This window comes from Rhopalosiphum maidis, chromosome 4 (genome assembly GCF_003676215.2).
Source record: "Rhopalosiphum maidis isolate BTI-1 chromosome 4, ASM367621v3, whole genome shotgun sequence".
NCBI lineage: Eukaryota > Metazoa > Arthropoda > Insecta > Hemiptera > Aphididae > Rhopalosiphum > Rhopalosiphum maidis.
The window spans coordinates 25,445,480-25,467,095 of NC_040880.1; the positions used below are offsets into that span (position 1 = coordinate 25,445,480).

General features: G+C 25.8%; 2 protein-coding genes across 2 annotated transcripts; one reads left to right on the top strand and one right to left on the bottom strand.

The window, feature by feature from the left end:
- The first annotated feature begins 12,173 nt into the window (after positions 1-12,173).
- Positions 12,174-16,906, top strand: LOC113548089 (protein son of sevenless-like). The gene has a single exon (XM_026948758.1). It carries the CDS (start codon positions 12,312-12,314, stop codon positions 15,975-15,977), a length of 3,666 nt encoding a protein of 1,221 aa, XP_026804559.1. The 5' UTR covers positions 12,174-12,311; the 3' UTR covers positions 15,978-16,906.
- Positions 16,907-19,016: 2,110 nt separating this feature from the next.
- On the bottom strand, positions 19,017-21,367 carry LOC113549246. Its single transcript, XM_026950455.1, has 5 exons — positions 21,231-21,367; positions 20,181-20,571; positions 19,878-20,113; positions 19,471-19,805; positions 19,017-19,397 (listed from the first exon to the last, which is right to left on the bottom strand). Coding segments are annotated over exons 1-5 (1,311 nt in total). The 5' UTR covers positions 21,232-21,367; the 3' UTR covers positions 19,017-19,049.
- Positions 21,368-21,616: the final 249 nt, after the last annotated feature.

Genomic DNA, 21,616 nt, shown 5'->3' on the forward strand with positions numbered 1-21,616 from the left:
ATGACCTGGGCGTGACCTGTTCTACTTACAGTTTTCCTTCGTGCGCTCATATGTCATGTACTCGTGTACAATAGTATTATGTGTAATACTTGAAACATAAAATGCGTACCTAAATATAATACTTATAAAATTGATATATATTTTATATCATGCCATAAAGGTAGGTTTTTTTAACGATTAAATATAAGTCATAGCAGCATATCGAACATAAAATTATTATTATTACTATATTTTTTGTTTTCAATAGAAAAAAGAAATTCAATTCAATTTGTCCAGAAAAACATATTTTAATGACATTTAAATTTTAATAAATTTCTGTTAATATTATAGTTAATTGCTTACTTAACATAGAAAACGATTTATTGAAGAATTTAAACAAAGAAAAAATTCTTAATTAATTTACTAAAAAATCAAAAAAATTTTAAATTTTCATTTTTATGACAATATTTCAAAATATCAAATAAAATAGTGTATGTTTAAAAAAAAATTGCTTATACTTTATTTTGTTAATATATAGATTATAGGTACTGACTAATATTCATTATTCTAACAAATGTGACAAACATACAATATTATATCAAATAGTTGGTACTTATGCGTTTAAATTGATTTATATAATTAAATATGATCATGGGTTAGTATTATACTATTTATACTACTTACTTATTTAATAATATCTACAATTTAATATAATTCGAGGCTGATTTAATAAATTTTATCAATTTTTGACACAAATTAATCATAATAATAAAATTCTTCTTTTTCAAACGAGGCCACATAATATAATATATAATATATAATAAATAACAATAATAAAATATTATAATATTTATATATTTTAAACTTATAACCACCACAAATAAGTTATTCCAGACATACGTATGAAGTTACTCCCAGGCACCACCATATCATGATAACTGCACAACACTTTTTAAACCTAACAGATAACAATTTTTCAACTAACTTGATTACGAATCGAAAAACATATCTTTTAACTTAGTAGTAATGAGTATAGATATTTATCTAAAAGTTATAGCATAAATTTATATTAAACGACTTTTTTTTCTGTTGTCTATTACTTATATTATTTATATTATTTTTTTATAACGATAAGATAATTTATTTAAAATTAAAATATCGATACTTTAATACAATAATTAATATATAGGTATAACAAACTGTTAATAAGACAATTAATAATGTAATATAAGTGATGGCCATCATTCAGTATTCTAAACATAATAATTGATAATTGGAATTAATTGCAGCAAAAAATAATTTTAATTTTTTTAAATATGACTGCTGTAGCTGCTAATGATTATTATTTTCATTGATACTTATTAGCAGAGCTCTGGACTTATAGCACTCAAAATCATTAAAATAAACACTTAAAAACATCGTTATAAACACTCAAATAAGCATTTGAAAAATATAAATTTGAGCAAAAATATTTAATCAAAAAAAAAAAAAAAATTTTTTTACATGATAAAGTAAGTACTAGATATAATTTGTAACTATGCTAAAAATAATATAATAAATTCATTTTCGAGACATTTTGTCTAATTGTTTATAGATTTTCTTAGGGATTTTCCGAGAAAAAATATAAAAAGTAGAAAAACTGGTCAACAAAGTAAAAATAATCACAAAAACTAGAAATAAGCATCTTTTTAAAAAATCGTTGAAAAAAGCAAAAAAATCACTTTCAAATTTCATAATTGAACGTATTGTAACATGACATACACTTTCATAACATTTTAAGTCAATCCATAAAAATAAGCAAATACTTTAAGTCCCGAGCCCTGCTTATTAGTTATTATCAAGGCTGTGAATTTAATGCATTTAAAAACTATTAAATATGCACTAAAAACTGACAAAATATGTTCTCATTTTTCAAAACTATGCAAAAAACACTATTAAAATTTAACTTTTATTATTATTTCTTATCAATAATAATTAAATATTAGTAATATTACAAATCGGTATGCTTGCATGAGTATATGACTTATTGGACAAGACTAGTCTTGATTTTCGTCGTGTTCAAGATCTATAATAAAGATATGCATAGAATAAAATATGTTTCTACTTAAAATTATATATTTTATATCTTTAAATTAGTTATTGCCTTGTACAATCAAGTGATTTTTGTCATCCGTTATGTACGAGTTGATATCAGTAAATTAATTAAATCTCGACTTCAAGACTACAATAGTCAATAATACACGTTAAATACTCGATTAAAAATAGAATAGTACGAAAAAAAGCATTTATACAAAAAAAAAATCGTTAAAACATGCATTTATATGCTCTAACGTCCCTAACCTATGAAATATGCAAAAATATGCAAAATATGATTTGGTATTTGAACTATAAATAAGTCAAAACAAATTTTGGCCGAATCCATTTTTTATTATAAAGTGTAGCAAAAAAAAATATGCAAATGCATTAAATTCACAGCCTTGGTTATTATACATTTTTATACTTACTTATAGTATAGAGTATTATATACTCTATTAAAATTATTCGATTATTACTTATTACTTATTAGTTATTATTCTTTAATTTTACAAAGTTTGGGAAAAAAAATCAATACTAATGTAGCGTTAGTCTCAATTGACGTATTCTCCATTCGTTGTATTTTTATATTTTATTTTTTATCAATGATGATTCATATAACAGAATATGTTGAGCCCGTTAAAAACTCAAATGGGGTAGCTATTAGAACCCGAGCACCATGTAGCGCTCAGTGCGTTGCCCCTGTTACAAAACAACATGATCTATATGTATATAATAATATTTATTGGATATTATTCATTTCCATTATATTCATTATTCGTGTCACTGAACTTTTTTGTTTATTTTGTTGTAAACTAACAACTGCAGCACCACAATTGAACTTCAAAACAAGTACATAAACCAATAGCATGTGGACAATATAAAAGATAATAATAATGTTATTATTATTAATATTGTATCAATAAATAAACAAACACTACATAAATGGCGTATACTAATACTATATGTTATATTAATATATAGAGCATTGGTAGCTAGAATATGCCACTTTGACATGAGTTGATGACATTTATCAACTATATAATACAAAACGTTGAAATGTTTAAACTTTAAATAATAATCACCTGCCTCTATATTATGTATAACTAGGCAGATATTAATTTCGTATAATAATAATAGTTTAATCTTTAATGATCTATGTAATATAATACATAGGTTATAAATTATAATGATATTATATGCGCATAGCAAACTTCAATATTTTATTTTAATTAGGTAGATACAGCGTATGATTTAAAATTTTAATTGGAAGATATACTACGGGTACCTTCTAAAGTCTGTTGTTAATGTAGAAATTAAATATTCTTATTTGTTATATTATGAATTTTAATAATGCCTATGATTAGAAATTAGAACTTAATGAAATAGTTTAACTAGTTACGTCTGCCAAAAAAAGACCCATTAATAAATTATAGACCATAATTATTATTTAAGTATGTATAAATTAAGTTTCGTGTACGATTTAGAGGTTATGAATGTTTGTAGATGAATTCTACTATAAATATGGTATATACAGAATGTCCCGCGAGGATTTACCCATTGCAATATCTTCTGAAATAATGGAGATATCATAATTCTGATTTTTTAATAAGATTCACGGGGACAAGAACTACAAATATTTCATGTTTTAATTTATTTTTATGTTTTGGTAAAAAAGTTAAAAATGTATTTTTTTATTTAATTATTTAAAAAATAATTGAAGATAGCCATTTTGTAGAGTTTTTTTTCTGAAAATATTGAGGTTTTAACATTTTAATTTCATCAATTTCCTGATTTTTGATATTTTTTCTAGTTTCGAAAAAACTGCGAATTCTTTAATACAATAGTGCCATAGTGGTATTATTGTATCAAACACACCGCGTGCTCGTACGGCTGACGAACGGGTTTCAGTGTGGCTCGCAATAAACGTCATATTTTATTTCTTCAACATTGTTAAATTTTTAAATTAAGTTAATAACTATTATACAAAATATTGATATGTACATTTTTGTTATACCTAGTATTAAATACGGTTATATTATAATAATTATAATAAATAGATAAAACAAATGTATTTTGTTTACTTTGAATTTAGTAAAAAAAGGTGTTTTATCCGCCAACGTATAAATACGTAATAGTTAATATTTTATGGCTTGTTGGTAATTTGAGTATGGCTTAGTCCACAATTTAAATACCTAATTTAATGTTTTGATATTATTACCTTGTCCCATTTTTTAGCAAGACGTAAACATAATAATAATTTTGTAGTTTTTTCAAAACTAGAAAAAATATAAAAAATCAGGAAATTGATGAAATTAAAATGTTAAAACCTCAATATTTTCAGAAAAAAAAAACTCTACAAAATGGCTATCTTCAATTATTTTTTAAATAATTAAATAAAAAAATACATTTTTAAACTTTTTTACCAAAACATAAAAATAAATTAAAACATGAAATATTTGTAGTTCTTGTCTCTGTGAATCTTATTAAAAAACCAAAATTATAATATCTCCATTATTTCAGGAGATATCGCAATGGGTAAATCCTCGCGGGACACCCTGTATAGTATACCATATCAGTATACATAGATTTTACTTTTTTAGTTTCAAAATTACGCAAAACAAACAATTGGGATGGATTAAAAAAAAATAGCAAACTATAAGCTTTTAAATTATTTTCATTTAAATATACAATTAATTTCGAGAAATTAAAAAAAACCTATAGAAATAACATTACATTATTATATGATTATAATATTTTAATATTTATATTTATGAAATATAAATAACAATATTAATAAACCATATTATATCAATTATAACAATTATCAACGTATATAACTCAAAATTTAATAACATCTTCCTGTAAATATCGTAAAAAAGTAAAAATAGATAATAGCTTAAGATAAATCAAAAAATTATTACGTATAATAAAATTACACATAAACTAATATACCTACGTAGATATATGTCTTAAATTTCCATAAATAAAGTTTTTAAATTATATCAAAATAATTAACATCGTTGTTGTAATCGATTACGTAAGTAATTTCGTCCAAAATTGAATTTAAAATGTCTATAAGTACAAAATAATTATCTTTATACATCTTTTAGATTTTATGGTTTCAGTATGAACTACTTATGAAAAATCTTGAATACATTTTCAAAACATAGATATAAAAAGAAAAGTTTTAATAAATTCTTAACTATAAAATAGTTTACAACTTTTTGAGATTTTGGTGAATTTCTTCAAAATTATAACTTCAAATGTATATTAAATAATTATGGCTAGATATTTTTAATATTTTTATATACATATAAAATAACTTATGTGAGATATCGATTATATCGTAATAAATTTTCAAGAACTTTATCCCAGTGAATAATTTTATAGTATAAAAACTAAAAAAACTAAAAAATATCATACCTCTAAATAGCTCAAAAAGAGTTAAAATTATTTGGAAATAAAAAATTAAAAACCAATAAAATTAATAATTATTATGAATAGTTGTATATTATAATATAAATTGTTGCCAATTAAATTTTACATAAAACAATTTTTTTAATTATTATACTATTATTTTTAATAATTTTATAGATATAATTATTAATTAAAACTTTAACTTTGGTTACACAATTTTTACATATCTACAAAAATAATATTAACAGTTTTTAAAAATTGCAATAAAATATTAGAATAATAGTACATATTTTGTTTTTATTTATTATTTTTTTTTTTTTAATTACCGATTTATATTATTTATGTACATAAACAAACACCCGAGCACAACTATTTATATATCTTTGTAAATACACAAAACATCTAGGTAATAATTTTTATTGTAAATAAATAATGAAAACGTGATACCCAACTTATATTATCCAAATTTGGTTATATACGCTATTATTATAAAACGTTACCTTACCATTTCACATTTTCATACATGATCTTAATACTACGTTCATTGTTTACAAAATATAAAGTAAAAGAGTGAAATTTTCTATAAACAATTTTTTTCATTAACAGAAAATACTTGTATTTCTTTTTATCCATGTAATGTTTCTTCTTTAAATTGTAATAAATAATTAAAAAGTCTCAAGAAACATTTCGATTTTTATTAAATTTTTATATTCTCTGTGTGAATTCTGTTAATTTTGTATCTTATGAAAAACCGAATTTTAAACTTTAATAAATTTAATAGTTCCTTTGTAAATATTTAGGTTAATGGATTCAGGATTGTGTATTTGTGTAACAGCGTTGTCTTCCTAAACAAATGGTACCATGTCCCTAACCCTGCCTATGCATTGCCTAATAGTATTTAATAATATAACATAATACCATATCATGTGTAAACTTTAATAAACTATACTATTTATTTTAATAATAAGTATATAATTTGTGCCTTTTTCTTCTCTATTGGCAAGATTTTGTTCACTAAAAATATTCGATGGACTTAATATAATGACTGTCTGCTATAGACTATTTAGTAATGTAGTATATATAATACATAGTATATACTTTAGCATTTATTCTTAGCCAGATCGATTTTTCAAGAATCATTCTATGAAGCCCAACAAATTAAAATGTATAGTGTTTAATGAAAATGTTTGTTATTGCTATGCATGTCCCACTATTCAAGAAAATATTAATTACATCATCGTTTCAAGAGAAGTCATATTTTCATTTGCTACGGTATGAATTTCATGCTTTGGTAGGACTTGTTTATAATCGATCCGAGAACTCCCTGAATCATGGATTTCACAACTCCTGTTTAAGTACCAAGTTAGGTAGTAACTATTATTACAAAAATTATATATTTATTCAATTAAAATACCTACCTATTTGGACGAGATAAAATAAATTCAATACAATATCAATATACCTATAACTAAAAATATTATTTTAACTGCGAACTTTATATAATGTATTAATTTAGATATTAAAAATTTGAATTAGTTATTTAATTATTCATATTTCATAATATTTGTATACATAAACAATAGCAAAATTTAAAAACGAACAATACGTACAAAATTTATTACAAAAACTGTATATCTATCTATTTATTTTAAAAGTGTGTTTGTCGTCTATGAAAGTAATTAGCATAAATACCTTTAGTTAATAATTAGGTAACATTAATACTACATAAACCACTAAAATCAAACTTATTTGGATTCAATCGCTATGTTTTATTATACGTAGGTTATTCGAGATTGTTCGTTATATTAACACTCTACTCCACCATAAGCCAAGGCTTACTATATATTCTTTATCTTTGTATTATATTAACATTTTTTATGTATTTGTAGTAAATTGTAAAAAAATATATTAAATAAAAAAAAAAAAATAAATCGAATTTTAAGTATGTAGAGTTTTAAAAAAACCCAATATTAACAAGTTGACTGCCTCGTAAATTTCACTGGTCTTGTCACAAACACCTTGAGTATCATATATGCACTCAGTAGTATTTTCAACCCGGGCTGAATATCATAAATGATACTCAGGGCAGTCAACTTGTTTTAATAAAGTTTTTTTCGATAGTATACGTTTTCTGCAAAATGGAAAACACAATATGACAGATTCAAACAAAATAATAACTCTAATTCCTAAAAGATGAATAGTATAAACCAATTTCTTACCTCTTTAGCCATTTTCGAAATGCATCATTGGGGACAAAATTATTCCAATTATCTAAAAATGGAAATTGCCTATAAGTTACTTGTAGGTACGTCGTACGCGTTTCACTCAAATGGTAACACGAAATATTTCAGTTCAGTGACCTTGGATTGAATTGGGTTTTTTTCGAGGAGCTAGGGAATACTAAAATATACTTGTTTTGATCATTTTAAAATTTTTAATTCTTTTATTGGTGGGTCAACATAAACTACAGTTTTTAAATGACCCCAAGCTATTGGTCCATTTGTTTCCATCCAATTATTTCCAAAATTATCATTAAGGTATTGCTTAACAACAATAGCATTATATGCTGGAGCACCATCTTGTTGAAAAAACAAGCTTTTCCGAATATTTAATGGAACATTTTCCAACATTGATGGTAAATGGTTAGAGAGAAAATCCAAATATCTTCTTCCATTTAGGGTTCCGTCATAAAAGTAGGGCCCTATTATGGAATCTCCTAATATTCCACACCACACATTTGTTCCCCATACTGTTTGAAAATTAGTTTTAAGTGCCCAATGTGGATTATTACTTGCCCAAAAACGGTTATTTTGTTTGTTTATCACGCCATTATTGGTAAATTTACTCTCATCCGTCCAAAGAATATACTTTAAAAATTGAGAATTATCTTCAATTTTTACCAGTACCCATGCAATAAATAATAATCTACGTTCACTATCTCCCGCTCGAAGATGGTGAACTAAATCCGGTTTGTAGGGACGAAGTTTAAATTTTTTCAAAATTGAGTGTACTTTGCGTGGGTTAATTCTGATTTCATTTGCAGCGTGGGTTAATTTGAACATACACCAATACTTGTATTTCAATTTCTTCATTTACTTCAGCCTGTACTTGTGGTATTTGACGACGAATACCCCTATTTCCAAACGAACCATAAATTCAGATTTGATTTTCGAGCCTTAAAAAATAATTATGCGCTGGTTGATATCTATTGGGATATCTTTCGGCGTATAATTGTGTAGCTTGACGAGAATTTCGATGACACTCATTATAAATTAAAATCATATCCTGCAATTTTTCACTATGGCTAGCCATTTTTTTATTATAAATAATCGAAAATATTAAAATAAAATAAAAAAAATCAGAATTCAATTCAAACGTAACCAAAACGGACGTAATTATCGGTTTTAATAATTTAATTATTATTAAAAAAATATAACTGTCTGTGAAATAACTTAATAATCAAAAATAGGTAAATAGTAGGTACTCATTTAATAAAATAAATGAAGATAGGTAGTAGTGAACTACTTAGTGTTATCCATAAGTCAGCCGATAAAGACACGTTATAAATATTATTATTCTATGCTATCTGTTTCACAATACACTAAGAATTATTTTGAAATAATTAATTAGATTAACTTTTACCTTCGTTATTTCCAACCAAAAATAATTTTAAAATGATAAAATGCAGAACATTGAAACATTTAGAAAATTTTTTTTTTTTTGTTTAAACTTAGGATTACTATAATTCAGTTAATTTTTGAGATTGGAAAAAAGTTTGTTTATCAAAGTTGCTTAAAAAAAATAGATCTATTGAAATCTAGTGTTGAAAATAGTTGTTCCTCGAAAAAAACCCAATTCAGTCCAAGGTCACTAAACTGAAATATTTCATGTTACCATTTGAGTGAAATACACTATATATATATTATATATGTAATAGCTAGGTATACCCCGTGATTACTTTTTAGTCCAGATAACCAAAAGCTTATCAAGATAATATAATAATTTTTGTAAAATAAAGTATCAAAGATGTAATACAAATAAACATAACAATTATTTGTTGTTAAGAATGGTATATTACAGTAGAAATGGAATTTTATCTATACTTCATTTTTCTTTGATATTACATTTTATGGCTACATTTTTATTTTTACTTTGCTTTTTTCCACCGAAGTAAAACATTTTTATTGAGATAAAATATACCTCCGATTTACGAGGCTACAATAACTTATGAATAGCGATACAAATTTCAATGACGCTAAAATATCATACAATAAATAATCGTTTCGCCTGTGTCCACGGGCTACGAAAATACGGATTATAGGTAAGTATATATTCTCTATTTCTTTATAGTAGTATTCATATAATAACCATAAATCTCACATCGATCTATACAATTTAATATTACAATAGTATTATACTCGTATTAACGATACAGACGAATGCGCACGACTCTCTCGATCACTAAAAATCACAAAATGTCCTGTCCCGCAGGTTTATCCGAATTAATCATGTATACCTACTATATAAGAATATCCTTTCATGATGCCTACAACTATGTGTGTGTGTGTTGCCAAAGGTGAGTTAATCATTAAAGTGTAACAAATATTGGTCAATTGTCATAAATATGTACAATGTACCTATGTATAATATGCAAACTTCAATAAACGCAACACGATTCGCCCACCGCCGTGTATATAAACATACATAAAACATTAACGTCATTAACATACAACTTTTGCTGCTCCTGAATACTCCACGTGCACACAATTATATTTAATAAAAAATGTATTGACTGTACACATTACGACTGGGTATAAAACTTTGTCAACCAATAAATAAGGCCGTAAGTTCTAGATATTGATTTTAAGTAAAAATATCGTAGAATAAAATATCCATAAACAAAATATCTAAATTAAAAAAAAAAATTCTCTATAATTTAAATTTAAATAATAGGTATACTTATCAATAATATAATAGTTCAATTTTATATGTTATACTACCTGAATACCTACTATAATAGAGTAGGCTTATTATACTTATTAGTTATTATTAATTATTACATCATTTATATCATAGATACATTCATACATTTAAAAATGTAGTTATAATTGACAGGTTACACTTTTAAATTAAAACACATTTGTATCAAATCAAATTTTTAATACGAGATATACTAATTGCTTATAAATATGAATTCTACTACTTATTTAGTATTTACTATTATTCAATAGTTATATTACACAATAATATTGTATAATTTATAAACCGTGCAATGAACTGATCTTGGTGTCAGATGATGAAAGGTACACTGATAGCAAAGAAATATAGTTACGAAGACTATCATCATTAGAAAAAGATAGTATAACAACATTAACAATTTTAGGTCCATTCATAATCATTCATAGTAAAAAGAGAGAAAAAATTTAACAAAATAGATAGCATATATTATACAGTTGTGTCATATTAGGTCATTAGGACCATTAGGTGTATATCAAAGTTTAACTTTTTCTTACAATGTTCGTACTAGGCAATGTTTAAATGTCTAATGGATAAAACTAAACGTCGTTGAAGTATATGAAAAAACATTAACAAAGATAAAAAATTAATTTCCCAGACATTTACACAAAATCCAGTAGGTAATCAAACAAAAAACAGAAAATAAGGTAATACTTTAACACATATATAACATACATACTAATTATATAGATATATACTTAATTACTTTGAATTTTGATGCTATTTAATCTTTTAACTACAACACAGTTAAAATGTATAATAATAATATTAACATGCGTTTGAGAGGGAAAACAAATATTGCGCTGACATCCTCTTGTAATAAATAAATAAAATTAAAATTAGTTGTTTTTTAATTAGGTATTTAATTTATTAAATGATACGAGAAATATTTAAATTCAGGACAAACATAATCATTTAGTTTAAACACCATAATATTATTATTTATTATAAAAAATCCGTAGTACAAATCACTGCGAGATTGATTTAGAGTTGGACAGTTAATGTGTTTTTAAAAGATTTTTTGTGGAAACGTGATGTGTTTTATAAGTCGGATGTCGGAATTTCCTTAAAGTACAATAATACTTCTAATTTTAATACCTAGTACTATATAATATTCCTTATATACCTATAAATTATAATAGGTATTAACTTATAAACTATAATTGTAAATTACAAAGTAATATTGAATCTTTATGAAAATGACGGGGAAATAAAAACGCAGCAAAAGTAAAATAATTTAAATAGATATAAAAATTATCTAGATGTATCTCTTGCATGTATAAAAATCTTAAGAATACTTACCCAAATCATTGAAATACACGGTAAAATCCTTGCAACAAATTACAAAGTTGTATCTTGTATCTACTACTACTACAAAACGTGTAAGTAGTATAAATAGTATAATGCCAAGTTTAATACTACGAAATTATACATATTAATTGACAATATTAGAAATTACTTTGGCCACTTAGGGTTAAATTCATACCTAAGAATACATTAAAATGTATTTAAAAATCATTTGTGGAGGAGAAAACACCATGAATTACCGTTTACTCCATGATAACCACACATGGAATCTATAGATAATAATGTAAACAACAATAATATTATAACAATAGATATAATGTTTATTTATTAGTATGAATTAGTTTATCTGATAATAATGTATTAAAGTCAACAGACAACAGTGAATAGTGATAAACAAGTAATTTATTTTAAAATTAAATTTGTTTTTTTTATTATTACCTTCACAAGTTAACTAATAACTTTATTATCCGAGTTTGGCGGTCAGGTAAATATAAAGTGATTTTTCTGGCCAGCAGATGGTCTCCAACTCGTTCACCAAAGCGGAAATCGAAAAATGTTTGTGTATACAAGGTAATCCAACGAAATGGAAGGGGCTGTTGGTGGGATCATTAAAAAAGGTTGCCGATCGAGTGCACCCTTCGTTAACAGTCAGCGACGAAGCATTAGAATGTGTCGAAATGCTAGTTATACAAATTCTGGAGATACTCACGCTAAGGTCATCTCCACCACACACTGTTTACGATATCGAAGACCAAGTTAAACGATGGTTTCCCAAGCCAATAGACAAGTGGGCTATTAAAGATGCAAATGAGGCTATAGAAAAGAACAAGAAAAGACACCTATTTTTACCGGCTGATAAAGTTCATAATTTAGTGCAAAAAGAAATACTCCAATACAAATTAGACTATCCAGTGGCTCTTTATATAACAGCTGTTTTAGAATACATGGCATCAGACATTTTAAAATTAGCTGGTAACTATGTAAATAATATACACCGTGTAGAAATTAGTTACCAAGACCTTTGTGTTGCAATATGTGGCGATAAAGTATTAATGGACTTGTTTGGCCAGCATGACAACAACGGTGACTTAAACTTGTCTGAATTAGGTATTGATAAAATCCAGAGAACTACTACTTATGAGGAAGTTATAAGAGACCTAATGCATGATGAACGACAACTAATTAGAGATTTACATTTAATTTTAAAAATTTTCAAAGAAGAAATTGATCGTATCATACCCACAGGTAGCAGTCAAGAATTGGATAGCATGTTCAACAATATTACAGACATATGTAAGACTACCGGATTGTTTTTAAGTTCTATTGAAGACATATTAGAAATTGCAGAGGATAAATCAGCTACAGTTGGTTGTTGTATTGAAGAGTTGGCTGAAGCCGCTGAATTTGATGTGTTTGCACGCTATGCTAATGATATCGTTAAAAAGCAGTGTAGGAATATATTTTGGAATTTAATTGGTAAACCAGAAGTCTCAAATTTACTTCAATCAGCTGGTTATGGTTTTAAAGAAGCAGTAAAATATTATTTTCCAAAATTATTACTTTTACCCCTATGGCATTGTATTCTTTATTTTGAGTATATTAAAATTTTACATCAACTTTCTCCTTCCCAGCTTGATAAAGAGTGTTTAGAACAAGTAGAAGGCATTTTGAGACCTTTACAATTACAAATGACTTCAGCTGCAAATCAAGTTAACTTACCAGATAATGTCAAAGAATTTGGACTTAAAATTAATGCAACACCTAGACGATTACTAGCCATTGAAAAACTGAATGAAATGCAAAAAGCTATTGATGGTTGGGATGGTAAAGATATGGGTCAATGTTGTACTGAGTTCATAAGAGAAGGAGTTCTTGTAAAAGTTTCAAGTGGAGGTAAACGTTGTTCAGAGCGCAAAGCCATCTTATTTGATGGTGTTCTACTATTATGTAAATCAAATAGCAGAAGAACTTCTGTATCAGTAAGCTCTCAACTTGTTGGTGGTTTATCTGAATTCAAATTGAAAGAAAAATTGTTTATTAGAAAAGTGGAAATTGTTGATAGAGAAGATACAGAAGAGACTAAACACTTTTTTGAAATAGCCCCTCGTTTACAGCCACCAGTTATATTAGTTGCCAATTCATTTCAAGATAAAGCTAATTGGATGGCTGATTTAATTATGTTGAACACAAAAAGTATGTTAGATAGAACTTTAAATAGTATTCTACTCGATGAAGATAAAAAATTTCCTTTACGTTTACCTTCCATTGAAGAATACAGATTTGTTGAACCTGATTCTCGATCTAACATCATTTTTGAGGAAAAAGAAAATAATGGTGTTCCACTTATTAAAGGTGCCATTTTGTTGAAACTTATAGAACGTTTGACTTATCATATTTATGCTGATCCAAAATTCGTAAAAACATTTTTAACAACATATCGTAGTTTTTGTTCACCTCATGATTTGATGGATCTCCTAATTGAAAGGTACAACATTCCTGAACCTTTTGGTATAACTATGGATTCAGTAAGTCTTCGAGATGAAAATAAACGATTTAAAAAAGAATATTTAGTACCTGTTCAATTTAGAGTATTAAATGTAATTAGGCATTGGGTCGATTATCACTATTATGATTATCAATGTGATCCATATCTATTAGATAAATTGCATGCATTTTTAGATTCAATTAATGGAAAATCAATGAAAAAATGGGCAGATTCTGTTATTAAAATAATTCAAAGAAAAACTTCTGAAGCTCAAAAAGAAATAACGTTTGCATTTGATTCACCACCACCAGCAATTGAAGTTCATATGGATTTTAATGGAAATGATGAATTTAATATTCTACTTGTACACCCTATTGAGTTTGCAAGGCAATTAACTCTTATTGAATCTGAAAATTATAGGGCAGTCAAACCTTCAGAGTTGGTTGGATCTGTATGGACTAAAAAGGATAAAGAAATAAATTCTCCACATTTACTCCGGTTAATTAAACGTACTACAAATTTTAGCCGTTGGATTGAAAAAGCTGTTGTTGAATGTGAAAATATTGAAGAAAGAGTAGCGATTGTGTCAAGATTTATTGAAGTAATGATGGCATTAGATGAATTAAATAATTTCAATGGTGTCTTAGGTGTTCTCTCAGCTATGAGTTCAGCCGCAGTATTTCGCCTAAAATTTACAATGCAATCTGTCAATGCTAGACTTGAAAGAGCTCTGGAAGAAGCTCGAGACTTAAGTAATAATCATTTTAGAAAATATCAAGATAAATTAAGAAGTATAAATCCACCATGTGTCCCATTCATTGGTATGTATTTAACAAATATATTACATATTGAAGAAGGTAATCCAGATTGTTTAACAAATAGCCCAAATTTAATTAATTTTAATAAACGGAGAAAAGTGGCAGAAATTATTGGAGAAATTCAGCAATATCAAAATCAACCTTATTGTTTAAATGTGGAGCCTAAAATAAAAAAGTTTTTAGAGAACTTAAATCCATTCAATGATATGAAAGATACTGATATTAGTAACTACTTGTATGAAAAATCATTAGAAATAGAACCAAGAAATTGCAAACAACTTCCAAAGTATCCACGAAAATGGCCAGACTTAAATCTTAAGTCACCTGGCTTAAAGACTAAAATAAGAGTGCCATCAGTATCATCCAAAGACATGGATGTCCAGGGTAGAAGAAATTTTAGTTCATCCAGTTCTCTAGTTATTCAAATGGATAAAAGAGATGCAGATGACTCTGTCTTTTCACCCGTGACATTTACTTTGGGTAAAAGTAATGATGTTCCTCCAGTTCCACCTCGACTGAGTAAAATAGATGGATCATTCAGACCCCCTATACCACCAAGAAGAATGGCTCCACCATTACCTCCTAGAAGATTACAAGTCGAAGAAGTTTTAACTTTTAAAAAATGTGTTGTAGATTTACCCAAACCAGAAATTAATCAAGATTTCAATTGGAACAAAAAACTTGTACCAGTTAGTCCTATGAAAAAGTCTATGGATCTGAAAACAAAAGTAGATCTTTTTCCCAAACGTAACAATACTTTTGAACGTCTCAACGGACCACCATTCTTTAGACCAGAAATTATGCAAAACTCTAGGTTTCCATTAAAATTATTTGTTCTTAAAAAAACAACTCCTTCTATGTTCCAATTCAATGTCTAAACGCACAAGACTATTTTTGATAAGCAATATAAATCAATATATCAAAACCCATTATAAAATAATTGCCATGTTCAAATTTAATTTTATAAATATATCCAGACAATTTATATTTTAGTTCACTGAAGTAAAGATGAAAGTGTTTCATATAAACTTATAATATGTATTGTAAAATTCTGGATGAAAAAATATAGGTGCTTAAATTTTATTTCTATTGCCTATATGGCTATACACAATTTTCTTTTTGAAATTATCAAAAAAAAACAATTTTTTCATTTACACTGAAATTCATTCTTTTTCCACTTTTTATACTTAAGTTTTTATAATTTAGTACATTTGATATAAACTATATTTCCCTGTTAATATCATTTTTACATTAATTGTAACTCCATAACACCAATATTTGGTCCAATATTAAATAATTTTAGATTAAAATTATTATTCAAAACAAATTGCATATTGTCTGTGATAACCTGTGTATACTTTAATCTTGGATAATTTTATTACAAATTGTGTAGTACCTATTGATTATTATTGAAGATTGTAAAACTATATAACTAAACTATAGACATTTTAAAATATTTAAAAATTTATTGTGTAAGTGCTTATAAAATTATTTTACTCTTAGGTATTAGAGTAGTATCTTTATATGATATTAGACTATAATAATAATATGTATTTATATACCAATTGATATTAATCTTTTATATGGATATATATGTTGATCAAAATCTATAGAATAGTTAACATGTGTTTATTATATTCACATAGTGTGCCGTGTGTGGCATATAGAACTTAATATGGTGCTTTTAAAATATAAAAATTGTTAGAATTATATACCAGTTTAATTAATTAATTTTAAGATGTAATCCAACCATTGATCATAAAATGCCTTTCTATATATATTTTAGGTTATTTAGAATTAAATAAAAATTAACCCATATAAAATATCATTATTTTTAAGAATAAAATTATTTTAAAATATTATAAAAAACTTTTTATAATAAAGGATTTATGTTAAGTTGTAGTACTTTGATTATAATACTTTTTGTAGTTACTAGTTAAACACCGTGGTATGTTCAACATTGTTAGATGGAATATAGAGCTATTATATTTTTATTGAATAAATTATACTATAATGTTATGTATTAAATTGAATTTATATGTCCATGACCCTTTTTTTCATCTAATAATATTTTTAGTAAAACACTAAAACAGCTTATAGTCACTTTAAGCTGTAATTGTTGTAGTGTAGACTACAATGATAAATTATAACCTAAGTAGTTAATAACATAATACTTTTAAATAGTTATATGAATATTTTATGGAAAAAAAAATTAATATACAATTAAAAGCAGTTTTTAGTTTTAAATAACACTTACCTATACTTGTGATCCATTTTATACTGATATTATGTTGTATACTATTTTAATTATATAATCCATCATCAAACATTTCAATTTGAGAATTAGAGATTCTCAAATTGATTCATATTAGTTTAAATTTTAATAAAATTGATTGTTTGTATCTAAACATTATTTTGGCTATATAACTAAAAAGAATTAAAAAAGTCACAATAGGAGTTTGTTTCAGAAATATATACAAATTATGCAGATATCAATTAATTTTTTATCTTCAGAATACCTATAGTGAAAATTATCATAGTTGTATATCTTTAAAATGTAACAGGAACAAAATAAATTTCAATAAAAAAATTTATCTATACTATACATATATTAATATATTTTTAGTTTTAAATACTGCTTACCTATCCATGTATCCATTTTATACTGATAATATTATGTTGTACACTATTTTAATTATATAATCAATAAAATAAAATAGGAGGCTTGGCATAACAATTGAATAAGAAAGATTATATTTTATTTAGTATTTTCTAGTTACCTATTAAAAATGCCTAATGAAATATTGAAATCCATAATTAATCCAATAATATTTCTATTAACAATAAGTTTATAGCAAAAATGTAGTAAAGTTCAAAGTCTGATAACACTGTGTAAATCTGCTATTTAGTGGAATTATTATAATTTGTAGTTAAAAAACTGTATATTTGAAATAGGTAGTTGACAAGCATTAAAATTACAATCGACTTCACTTGATCAAGGAAATGCACAGTCGTGTATAGATAAACGTTGGTAAATTGACAAGTATTACAATTTAAGATATACAAATAAACCATAGTTTATCTCATTTAAGTTTTACCGACCTAATAACTGCATTAATGAAACTAAAATGTGTAATGTGTGTTATACCTAACACTGAAGAGGAATACATTTTGTTTGGTTCTGTCGGTCAAATAATACAAATATTTTAATTGAATAGGTACTTTAAAACTAACTAATCTCTTAAACCAATAAATTATAGTAGTTAATATTTTAATAAAAAATGTATATATTATGAAATATTTAAAAAAAAAAATCTAGTAATTATATGAACAATTATATTATATCAAATCAAGTAAACATAAAAAATACAATTAACAAAAAAAGTTTAAAAAGTCATCTCTTTAAACTAAGTATAGACTAAATAGTAACAATAATATAATTAAGTCTCAAAATGGTTTGTTGTTACATAATACATAATGGTAGTATAAAACATTTAAAACAGAACAATTTAATTAAATTAATACAAAATCAAAAACATGCAACCATAATAGATTTTAAATATAATTAACACAAAACAATAAAAAATAAAAAACGAATTGGAGTCTTTTAGTTACGTAAAATAGTAATGTAATGATCAATAATAATACAATAGTTAAAATTATCCAATAAGTATAATTCAAGTGTTTTGAGCACTGAATTAATAACAAGTTAACAAAACAATAATTATAAATACTAACAATTGAATATATCACGCTTCATCCATATATATATATATATAAAAATATAAAAAGTTAAGGTCGTAAACAATGATATACATTTTAGATAAATAAAACAATTAGGTATTTTAAAATAAATCAGATATGTATCAGTCACTAACAACAATATTAAAACTAAAAAAAAAAATGCATATGTAATATGAAGTTTCGATGGCAAGATTAAAATGAACACATTAGTTAAAGTTTCTAGGCATTCTATGGATTTTATATTTCAAGGTTTCAGCAAACATCAATGATTTTTCTATTTGCTGTTTCATAAAAGTCTGATTACCGATTATTAATAAGACGCACTCCAAGTATTTATTGATAGACATTCCGAGTAGACTCTGGGCGACTAAAGAACGGACCATACCGAGCTTTTCTAGCAGCTGATTTAACAATTTCTCCATGACAAGGACTATGTCTTGTTGTAATTGGTCGCCAACAACACAATGCTTGTTTGGTATGGGATAATGCAATATGTCTCGCATGTATGACATGAATTCACACAGTTCATTTGGCGTTACTTCCAAATCCAAAGCCTGTAATCAAAAGTAATTTATTAGTTTCTTTTTACTCTCAAAAGTCACATATTTATGTATTTAAAATTATTACCAATAATAAGTCGTTCAACTTTTGTGGCCGATCTCGCAATGTCTTTGTTGATATGCAGATCTTTTTTTGTGCGCCTTTTGTAATGGAATTTTTGTTAACTTTAGCAATGAAATCGTCAATATTGTCTTCGTCAATGAATACAATTTCAAGATAACTGAGACTATTGAAGAACCATTGGTATTTATGTAGTTTTAAGTAGTGAAGCCACTTAGCAACTGCTCCGTCCATTTCTTGATTAAGGATTGTCAGGTCGATTAGTGGCTGTGAGTCCCCAAAAATAGTGGCCCTGTTTGTCTTTGCGATCATTTCCAGATGGTTGTACCCAAAACATTCCACTAAAAAATAAATTGGGCATAGTTAGTATTATTTTCACGACAATTGTAAATCGGTCAATGATTAATTCTTACTGCTAAAGTGTGGAAGACCAGCAGAAACAGATTTATTTAAATTTGTCGATTGCAGTACGTTTGGCCAAACAGGGGTATTCACGTGTTGAGCAGACTGAAAATTGAATCCTTCGAAAGGGTCTACTTGTGGTGAATTAAAATTATTTGTCCAAAAGTTTCCTGTCAAGGTTTCTGTTGGCATGTGACGTTGACTTTTGTTCAGTTGATTTACTTGACGAATTAGATGTTTCAAATTCCTAAAAATTTATAAATCATTATTAGTTGAAAATGTGTATTGAAAAAAAAATCAAAATTTTGACTCACTCATGAATGATGCTCAAGTTTGTTGATTTCTCGATTAAATGGCATATTTTCACTGCTGCCTCAATGTTGGTACCATTTTCAATTGTTTGATTTAGCATGTGCCTTAAATTATTCATGTACTCCTCTTTGGCCATTATGTTGTTATTTTTAACCAACATCAATGCTTCGTGAAGTTTTACAAATGATTTAGATGATGGATTACTTAACCATTTAGTAATTTTATTTGGATCATTAGATTCCAACTCTCGTCTTTTCATCTCTCTAAACCATACAGTGTAGAGATCAGGATAGTTGAATGACAGATAATCGAGTGAATCACTTAGACGTTCTTGTCGCTCTTTGAACGATCTACTCTGCATTAATGTCATTGCTAGTTGTTTCATTTCCTCCACTAGAAGAAATAAAAAACAACAATAAGAATTAAATTAGAAAAATGACAGGAAAAAAATACATTAAATGAAAATAATAAGTTACCTATATTTTCTAAATTAATATATATTGAGTACATAGATATTATGAATGACAATTATTGACAATGTTTTTGATTTGGTTTATTAATTATTGTTGATGTTTAAGTTATAGTTATTAAATCAGGTCAACATAGTCAACAACTGTAATTTACCAATCAATTAGTTACATTAATTTTTTAAAATTAAATCTGACCAATAGACGAAATACTTTATTTGAATTAATTTTGAAAGGTAGGTACATTCAAACAAACATATAAGTATTTTTTAAAAGCAACATATTTTAATTTATATTTACATCAATATTAACTATTATTTATTATACGAACCTATCTTTATCACAAAAATATTTATGTTTTATTAAGTAATACTAGTTGTATAAGTATGTTCAATGAGGAAATAATTTAAACAAGATCTATAACTTAAAATTATGTAACATAATATGTACTTATTAATATTTTTAAATAAAATATAAATAATAAAACACCTTTTAATTAAAAAAAAATTAAAAGTTTTAGTAGTGGTGCTTGTATTATTATTAGATGGGTATGTAATAATTAAATATCAAATTTTCAATACTTACTGTTTAAATATTCAGAGCATAAATAAATTGATACCACGACGTTTGGTAGGTAGGTAATAAATGAGTTGGTATATCGGATGTAAAAGACGTAAGAATCGTAAAATCTTTTGAAAAGTGCAACGGTTATTTCACTGCAACGTCTGATCACGGTTTGTTGGTTGATCACGTCTTGGTTTTGATCGTCTGGTCCGCGCCGGTTGTTTTTCTCCAATACTCCCTCTCTAAAAGCCACTTCTCATCACACGATATACAGGTAGTCAGGTAGACAGCAATTTACTGTTTATGTCTGCATCCCCTTTTCACTTATCTATATACAAATAATAACGACAATTTTTTTCTGTGTGTGTTTCAGATATCAATGATTTTATTACAACAATTCCAATAAA